Source organism: Leptosomus discolor, chromosome 1, assembly GCF_034619465.1.
Source record: "Leptosomus discolor isolate bLepDis1 chromosome 1, bLepDis1.hap2, whole genome shotgun sequence".
Lineage (NCBI taxonomy): Eukaryota > Metazoa > Chordata > Aves > Leptosomiformes > Leptosomidae > Leptosomus > Leptosomus discolor.
This window is the reverse complement of record NC_141391.1, coordinates 152,179,468-152,189,268: the sequence shown is the minus strand read 5'-3', so window position 1 is coordinate 152,189,268 and position 9,801 is coordinate 152,179,468. Positions and strand designations below refer to the sequence as shown.

At 46.6% G+C, this 9,801-nt stretch overlaps 1 protein-coding gene across 1 annotated transcript in view; it reads left to right on the top strand.

Moving 5' to 3' along the window:
* Positions 1 to 2,761: 2,761 nt before the first annotated feature.
* Positions 2,762 to 9,801, top strand: part of OVCH1 (ovochymase 1) — a 39,175-nt gene continuing 32,135 nt past the window's right edge. The window contains 5 exon segments of the mRNA XM_086461534.1: positions 2,762 to 2,793; positions 3,016 to 3,078; positions 6,334 to 6,466; positions 6,942 to 6,956; positions 9,047 to 9,215. Coding sequence (XP_086317660.1) covers positions 2,762 to 2,793; positions 3,016 to 3,078; positions 6,334 to 6,466; positions 6,942 to 6,956; positions 9,047 to 9,215 — 412 coding nt within the window.

The following is a 9,801-nucleotide window of genomic DNA, read 5'->3' as shown; positions in this document are numbered from 1 at the left end:
AGCAGAGATTACAAATTAATAAATGGCTGAAGCTCTACCTGGCGGGGGGAGAGTTTGCTCTCTCTGCAAGTTACATTGGCTAAACCTCAGTGCTCACCAATATTAAAGCAGAGAATTAATGGAAAGCTTGTTAGACAGGACTCTTATGTACTCACTGTGCATTTTAATCCTAAATGAAAAACATAATAATTGTGTTGCTTTTCCCTTGCCCCATGAATAATATTTTCAGCTGATGGATTTTGTTTTCGTTTATTGCTTATTTAAAGTCCAGCATTCTTTGCGTCCATTCTTTTTCTATCCCTCAGGATAAATGATGCAGTGGGGGGCATTTTCTCTCTGTCATAGACTCCTTGGACTAGATTTTCCTACAAATATGCAGGCAACTTGTTTTGGCCAAAGAGTAAGTGAATGCAGCAGTGCAAATGGCCTTCATTCCAGAGATCTCGGTGAGGACGGGGGGTGGTGTGCATGCATGCACATGGGTGGAAGAAGTCTAAGTGAAAAAAATCCAAAATAAAGAGCCTAACTGCAGGGGAGGCTGTACACCCCCAAAACTATGAGAGCTTCTCAACAGTTATAGAAACCTGGCCAAATATAATGTACAATTATTTGGTAAAGGAAGATAGTTGTTATTCTAATTTTAATAATTAGGCCATTTGGAATATAAGTGTATGATCTTTTGCCCCACCCGTCCTCCAACTTGGTGAAACAATGGGTATACTCTTTAAGTCTCCTGAATCTGTATGTGATTAAGTTGACGAAGTGCTCAAATTCTGTCTTTCATATATGCGATTATGCACAATCTTTGGGAAAAATTAGCCCTTAGAGGGTTTTTTCCCCCAACCTTCAGTCTCTTGCAGCAATTTCAAAATGAACCATTTTGCTTTCATGTACATTTAAACCCAGCAGCAAAAAAAAAAAAAAAAAAAAAAAAAAAAAAAAAAAGGAAAAGGAAAAAAAAAGCGCTTGGCATTCACCAGTGTTTCAATGTGGCAAAGTTGCTTCAGGTAATCTCTATAACTTTGTGCAAAAGTTCATTGCCATGTTTGTACTGACTTGCTGAAATTTTTTTCTTCTGGAAAATAGCCCCCGTGGTATCCTCTGTAAAAGTTATGGCTTCTACAACTGTATTACTGTAGAAATCTCTGCCTGAAGTGGATGTCACGCTGCGTGTTCCTCTTACGTGGGAGTTGTTTGCATTACCTGTTGTTCATATGGTTCTTCTTTCTGTATCTAATTTTTTTTTAATCAGTTGTGCATAACTTTTACAATAAAAACAAGAAAACAGCCCATGGATTAGAAATCTTCTAAAAATAAATTCACACTTAGCAGCAGCTGGATATATGTCAGTGGTACAGGAATTTGCAAAGTCTTTGCTTTTTTCACTGTGGGATTTATGGCTAGATTTTACATAACAGAATTATGCTCGAAGTCTTTGCAAAAGAAAATGTATGTAAATGTCTATTTTATATAAAAAGTAAGAAAAGTAAGTGCCGTGTCTGGTTTTGTTCTCTTGGCTATGGGGTCAGTCTGTTCCTTAGGACCAACCATGAATAAGTTCTTCTGGAGGTGGAAGGGCCAAAGTTTGTACTCGACTTAACATTTTACTGCCCAAGGAGTCACAGTGATTGCTCACATAGGAGCAACTGCAGCATATGTATTTGAGTCTGGCCATATAAAAATATTGGAGCAGGCATTTTTTGGAGCCTGAGCATGAGAATGGATGAGGGCTGGTGCTTACGTGGTCGTGATGACTGGACATGTTATACTGACATAAGCTTTATGTCATGCTTTATACATCTGTCAGGAATGTGTCAAAGAGACTTAAACCTACAGAATGCAAAGAGAAAAATAGAACAGAAAGGAAAGGAAAAAGAAACTAATTTTGTTCTAATTCCCTTCTTCCTGGCCGATGTTCCCAGATGCTCCTGCCTGCTCCCAGGGCTTGGGTTCACGCAGGGGTTCGTGATGGTGATAAAATATCTTCACTGAAAATGGACCTAAAAGAGGGTCGAAAGCCCTGAACACAAGCCATAATGGTTTTTGCCATCTTGGCGTGTGCAAAACCCTCTGTAGCATGTAAGGGAGTTGCACGCTCACTTTGAAGTCAGCCTGTACATCCTGAAGTTCTCCTGGATCTCGACAGTGCAGGGTTTCTTAATGGAGCTTGCTCTTGCAGTATGTGGATAGCAGCTCTCTCCATACAAAAGGTCAAATCATTTTCATCCTTACGGCAGCTACTTGAGGGCCTCTAAGCCCCATGTATCGCTTCACAGGCAAGAAGCTGCTGGAGGTTTCAGACAGCTCTCTTGGCATCCTCTGGGAAGGAAGAAGCAGCACACCACCATGTCTTATAAAGGCGCTGGCTTGGGTGAGGAGAGACTGCACGGTGAGGACCTCAGCTGGACTTGCCTTGTGCTAACCCTCCTCTGCAAAAGCAATGAGATTTGTTTCAAACTGCAAGGGCTGAGGTAGCTCAGGGCTGGTCCCAATGGTGAGGGGGGATGTTAGATCCTGCCACTCCCCATGGGGAGCGGGCAGCAAACTACAAACAGGAGAGCCCAGGGAGCTTGTGACCCCCAGTGGGACATGGCTGGGGGGCCTCCAAACCCACCTGAGTTACAGCCATGCAGCCTCACCTGCCAAAACTAATTGGCCCCTCATCTATTAAAGGGCTCATTTGCTAGGAGGAGGAGGGTTGTTCCTCCTGTGTGCAGCAGAGCGTAGCCTGGGATCCAGCACTGGGTGCTCTCCCCAGGCCATGGCGGGAGCAGGGCTCCTCTTGCTGCTGGTGTCCCTTCTTGCTCCATATGGTGAGTCCTGTGCGTGGGCTGTGGTGAGACGCCCGCCAGCATGGGGGCTACAGCAGCAAGCACTGGTGTTATCTGCTCTTTTAAGGTACCAAACAAGTGAACGTAACCAGTCAGTTTTCACAAATCATGCCAGGGCTTGGCGTGCTTGCCCCTGGTGAGTGATTTTGGGCTGCCCTTGCTGCAGCTCTGCTGAGACTAGAAGCCTTTCTTATCCTCGCAATCTAGGTGCTGCTCACCACAGCCTTTTCCTTGGCTGCTGTGGCAAGTGAGCCGTTCCCCATGCAGGCTGCTCAGCTGTGGTGTGGTCCCTTGGCTGTGCAAGAAAGAGAAATATCTTGGTCCCACTGAGCTTGCTAACTGTTCACCCTGGGGCACTTGGGTCAGAAAAGTGTCTAGGAAAGCAACGACTGGCAGCACATTCTGAAATCCTTCTTGCACATCTTCCTGCAGTGGCTAATGTATTTACAACTCGCTGTCTTGCATGCTCCCACATCCATGTAAAAATTTCTTGGGCAGAAGAATGGTGATCTTCAGAGTGACTTGCTCCTGGTAATGAAGCTAGTGCTGAAAAGATCTGCCCAGCTGGGCCAAGAGATGGGATAACCAGCTAATTGCCATCCCTCCCACACTGCTCCAATATGATTCTGGTCCTTCTGCTGTTGCTAATGTTATTTCTCTCCCCACCTAAGGGAATGATGTTTTCTCCCTCATTTACCTCCTTGATAAAGTCTATTTATTTTCTACTTCACTAGCAGTCTTGCTGCTATAGCAATAATCACCACAGTCTCCTGTTGGAAAAGATAGTCAGCAGCAAGGGCTAGGGACAGCTTGGTCCAGGTCAATGGCTCAGAAAATTGTGCCTGATTTTGTGACTGAGCATTCTGCAGTAGGCAGACGCTTTGAGGCCAGAGAGTGCCCTGGGAATATGATAAAGTGCTATTAAAAAGGGGAGAGAGAGAGAAAGAGAGAGGCTGGGCTGAATGGAGCAGCAATGAGCTCAGCTCCTCTGTGGCGCAGGAGTTGTGCAAGGATCCCCACAACCTTGTGGGGTGAGTCCCACTTGTTACTGCTGAGGTCTTGGAGTGGCTGTCTGCCTGGGTAGAGGAGAAAGATGTGGGGTCCTCAGCTCGCTAATACTGAGAGATTGGTGGGCCTTCTAATGCCTGTCAGCCCAATGGGAAGGTGAAGCAAGTAGCATTGCCTTCAAGTCTACACAGAGGACATAAGACCCAAAGTTAAAGAGAGGGTTGGAGGGGTGGTGTTGTGATAGTTGGTAAGATTCTGGATCTAGACTCAGTCTTCTGGTGACCCTAGTGAATTATTCCAGGCTCTCACCAGGGAAAACATGGTGCAAGTACCTCCTAAATCATGAGCATTATATTGCTTATGGTTGCTTGGCTGGGAACTGGACTCTTATCACAGCCTTGGCTTGGGAGAGGCAGAGGGCCCCTCCTATTGGCATAAGAAGCGCGTTGGACAGAGGTGATTAACAGAGTGATTTTTAGCTGGTGCAGGCATGTGGATAGCTGAAGGGAGTGGAGGAAGAGCTGCTGTCGTCTTCTTGGCAAAGGAGCCAGAGGCCTGATGCTACTCCCTCCCACAACTACCCAGCCTGTAGAAGCAGGCCTGTGGTATGAGAAGTTGCAGTCGGTTCCTTTTCTTTGTGTCCCAAGTATTTGAGATCACTCCTCCTGTGTGATCTTTACTGTGATGATCATGTTCTGGAGGTGACCCAAGGGAGCAGCACACACCTTCCTCCTCCACCCAGCATGGGGTCCAGCAGGCCTGTCAGTGTGTGCGTCACTCCATGCTGGGTGAGGACTGGTGGGGTTTTCCCTAGAAAACATAAATGAGGCTGCCATTAATTTATCTCAAACTGCACAGTTCAATGAAGCATCATCTAAAACTTAATCAGACCCAACCATCACTAAGTCAAACTTTCTCCGTGCTCATTGTCCGTATTTCTAAGGCAAAATCTGTGCCAAAAGCGATGTGTTTCAGACCAAACCCAAGACTGCATGCTGGGCCTGCTCATTTCAGAGACAAGATCTTTCATGATGACTTAGCTTGCTCAGGTTAAGTGCCACAGGGCACTTAGATAGGGAAGCTGTGAAATAATAAATTTTGGATCAAGTCAGGTGGCATCATTATGACCTGTTGCACTTGTTACTTAATTTTTTAAGTCCCAGTTGCGTTTAATTGAGAATAATTAGGCTACTGGATGAAATCTAAATTTGCTTTTTTTATGTCTGTGCACACACATCAGGAAAATTTCTCACAGGAGACCTCAGCTTTGCATACATCAGCTTCTTATCACAAAATTCAATTTCCATGTGTTTTCATTTATCTCTGTATAATTGCCTTCAGCTTGGAGTTCAGGCTGGAGTCAGGAAAGCTGGGACACCTGGGATTTGTCCCATTAATTCCCTACCTACCAGAAGAGACTGAGCTGATGCATTTGAGCATGTGGGGGAATGTCCCACTGCAAAACACTGTTGTTTCTGTCTTCTATGTAGACCTGAAATGTGGAGTTTGTCCTATTGACCTGAAAAGCCCAGTGGATGCTCTACAGCTGGGATTCTTCTCTTGAATCTGTTGGGAGACAGTCGGTGCCTGGAGGGCAGCCCTGGCAGGTCTGTGTTGCAGTGCACTGCTTTCCTCCTAGGGAGAGGCAGCAGCAAAATCACTCTTTCATCCTCAAGTCATTGAATACACTCAGTCTAAGTGTCCCTCTTGCCCAGCTTCCCAGGCTGACCCCTTCCTGCCAAAGTGGGAGGGAATGAGTTGATCAAATAGTTAAGATCTCTGGCTAGTGTGAGCTAATGCAGCTGCAGAGCTTGTGTGGCATGCACCAGCTGAGGATTTCCTTGGGTTTATGGTACAGAAAGAGGTTGCAGAGGTGAGAAGGGAGGATGCCTCCCTGGTCTCCCACTGCAGAGGAAAGTTACCTTGCCTAACGGCTTGCATTCAAATAAGGAAAAGCACCAAGCAATGATTGTGGGACAATGCCTTACAAGTAACCGAGCAGGGCATGGCTTTATATGAAGTACTACTTGTTTGCATGTTGCCAGAGCAAACACGGGCACCTGTGGCAAAACTGTATTAGCCACCTCCCACCCCTGAAAACCCAATCCCTGCACATGCAGCAGCTTGAAAGTGTATGGAGGTAGTAGCACGAAGTGCAGGAAGACACAGGAGGGGGTGGTGTAGGGAAAGGTTAGGGAGCTGGGATCAGGGGAATGGATCTTCTGGAGGCCTGGCTAGCATCAACCTATGGGGAAGCTCTTGCAGCAGTAAGAAAGAGGAGTGAGATATCTGTATGGTCCCCTCTGTTTTGGGATGCTCCAGGGTCTCAATCCTCTCACGCACCATTGGGGCTGAATGTGGTTGCCAAGGGACAGCCATGGCTTGGAAATTACTCCCCTGGGCTCCAGGCAGCTGGGTGTCCCACACACTAATACTGGAAGGAGAAAGTTGTTTTCTGGTCTGGGCTGATCTTTGTTATTTTGCATTTTGGGAGGAAACAGGAGTTACCTCATCTCAAAATGTACCTGACCCTTTCTTTGAAGGTGTCCCTCAAACTGCGACATTTCCATTTCTGCAGTGGCAGTCTGGTTCGAGAAGACATGGTTATTACTGCTGCTCACTGCGTGGTCAACCTGGAGCAGTAAGTCAGCCTCACCTCCTCACTTGCTCTTGAACCTCTCTTCCCTTTAGGACATGGGGAGCTCCCAGGCCCAGGTGTGTGGTCCCCAGTTAGGCAAGGAAATGGCCCCCCAGGGGCTGACTGGGGCCAGTGCTCTGCCACAGTCAGGTCTGTGGGATGTGTTGCTTCAGAGCCATGGATCCTTGAGACGCTTGTGCAACCCCCAGCACTCTACTTGCTCCTGTTGTGTCCTGTGTGTTTCTCCCCAAAGGCTGGGGAGAGGGCTCCCCTGCTCAGGGAGTTTGCAAATCAAGTGTGTATGTCCTGTTCAGTGCTCAGGAGCTCTGTGAGATGTGGGTAGCCCTGGGGTGGAGATCGGGTGTGGAAATCTTCGTGCTACCACGGTTCTTCTAAATGTCTAAATCGCTAATTTTAAAGGGCTTTCTCTTTAAAAGACCCTGCTCACCTAAGCAAGCAGCCAGAGAAGCATTTCTGAGGTGGAAGGAGAAGCGCTGCAACTTCCTGGTAAAAGCAGCCCTGGCAACTGTCCCATTACTCTTAGCAGTCACGTTGGCTTCTGTACTTTTAATGCAAGCCCAGCTTCGCAGGCCATGCTAAAGACCTCTTAATGGGCAGGGACAATGATATAAGTGGCCCCTTTGCCAGCCCTTTTATAATCCATTATAATGTAATTGCAGACCAGTCGACTTCACATCTGTTTCTTGCTCAACTTGAGCATCATTTTTGAGGACTAATGTTGAATAATGAGAAAGTTGCTATGGTATAAAAATTACAATGTGCAAGATTAACCTTGATAATGAGGCACCTCCTTGTTTCTCTGTTCTGTGCAAAATTAGCCAGTGCTTTTACTCTTCCGCTGTTACGCTGACAGTGCTCTTCCTATTACTGCAGCATTTGCATTGCCAGGCAATCCCTGTGTCAGACACTGCTGGGAAGTGTGGGAACTTTCCAGTTCCAGTAAACAGCCTCCTGGGATTAAAGCTGAGCTGTACCATTAGTGGGTCTGTTACTTATGGCTGAAAGTGATCAGAAATTGAGAGGAAAGGTTTCGCTGACTGGAGAAAAAAACCCACCCCAAAATCTTAATTTACTAGAAAGCATTGAAGCAAAGGCTCAGGTTGAACCCCTCCCATACCTTGATTCAAAATGCTGGGGGTCACACTTCAGGGCGGGCAGCCATAATAAAGTGTGTGCCTGCCAGGCCACTACCAAGCCAGGCTGCCCAGACTTGCCACCTCCAAAGGCTGCATGGGTAAAATAGTGTGGTGGTAATTCACAACAGATGGACTTCCATGAGTAGGTGCAATTTCATGTAGGTTAGAGAAGAGATTGAGGGCAGGGTTTAAAAAAAAAAAAAAAAAATCTACAAAACTGCTAAAAATCAGTGATAAATAGGTCTCAAAGCTCTTCTCTGAGCCCTGGGATTTCTTGGACTCTGAAATGAACACAGTCTGGAGAGAAAAGACAGTTGCTTCAGGTCTAGGTTTTTTCCCATTTCAGTAATAGTTCAGGCAGACCTTTAATCAGCCCTAATTGCAAAGATCTCTAGATAAGCTCTCTGCTGTTTTGCACCTTGTGCTGTGAGAGTTGGTAACGGGAAGCACTGACAGTTGAAACACGGACGAGTTGTGCAGCTCCTGTGGGCATCTCTCGCAGTGTCCAATACCAGCTGGATCAATGAACCCAGTTCATGTCTTCAGTGAGTGCAAAACTGTCCCACTCTGCATCCCAGAGCACTTGCTGGGTCCGTAGAGGAGTAAACTCTTTTGCTAAAGATGGGATCTACGGCCCATCTATTTATTGAGTAATTCTGCTCTGATAGTGTAGCTATCTACCTGGTTGCTAAGAGAAATACTGAATGGTGTTTTGACTCTGCTGGAGTGGATTGCTCTAAGTTTAACTGTGACATTATATGGCTTATAAAACATGCAAAAAACCCATAATGGGCATACACTTGCCTAGTGTTAATTTAAACTACATGTAGCTGCCTAAAATCACCATAAAGCTCTCAGATGTAGGCCTCTGCTCCTCTCCTAAAAGCACTGATAAAAAAATTAGAAAGGAGAATTTATGGGGCCAAAATGACTTGGCAATCTGTTCCCATTGCTTTTATGGCTTCTCATGTGCCTTTTAGGATCCCAGACTGCAGGTAACAAGGGCTGAGCTTGATCTTTCAAGGCCAAAAATGGCACCGGGGTTCCAAGGCGAAAGGTAAACTGTCCTTTTCCCTGTACTGAACTGGCAGCAATGAAATCTGCTGGCACCTCCCTGCCCTCCTGGCAGCTCTGTGCTGCCCAGGTACGAACAGTGGCTTGATGGATAGCAGGTGAAACAAGAAACATATTTATCCATTTAAAAGTAAGTCCAGCTTTTAAAGCTGGAGGTCAGGGAATAATCTGCATTGCTGCTTATGTGAAATCAGTCTGGCTAGAAGTCGTGTTACCAAAGGCCAGCCCTGGTTCCCAGGGCAGGAGCACATTGCAGTGTTGAAGACTGAGTGTCAGTTTGCCTTATGGTGGTAGCCCCTTCCTTCATCACCTTGGCACTGTTTTTTTTTCCCACTAAGAAACTCCTGAAGAGCCTGGTGGTGACAGCGGGAGAGCATCAGCTCCAGTGGGCAAACAGGCAGGAGCAGAGCATCCCTGTCTCCTGTGTCATCATTCACCTCATGTTCAACCAGCTGCGCTATGTGGATTGCGACTTGGCGCTGCTGCACCTGCAGGATGCCCAGTATGGTGAGTGGGATCCTGAGGGGATAAGCTGCCACTGTGAGAGGGTGCTTTATGTGATCAAAGTCCTCATCTGATGCACTGGTCCAGAAAAACCCACTGCTTTTCCTTCCCTTCCCATGCTCTCTATGCTAGAGAAATGTCCCCATGGTTATGCCTTTAATTCTTATGAAAGTAACACAGTTGGGTTAATTCTTGTCCCAGGCTTTGATTAATTGTCCCAGAAGTGTATACCTCTGTCAAAGTCTGACTATGCTTGTGCTTTCTTCGTGCAGCAGATTCCTGTGTGCCCTTGTGTTCCCCTCACACAAGCTGTACCAGTGTGGTTTTCTTCAGCCCCATGGTGCTGATGCTAGCTCTCAGGTAGCTGCTGGAAAGCCATCAGCTTCCTTTTGGCCATAGCCCTGGGCTATTAGCTAGCAGTGGGCTGCAAGGGTCCTGCCCACTGAGAAGCAGGCTGGATTAAAACCTGCGCCCTCCAAGTACTTCTGCAGGCAAAGACAAAGCCTCCAAAGGTAATTTTAGGGTCTCGGTGTGAGGGAAGTGGCACAAGTCTCTAACTTCATAGGCTTTTCAAAGGCAGTTCCCTGAG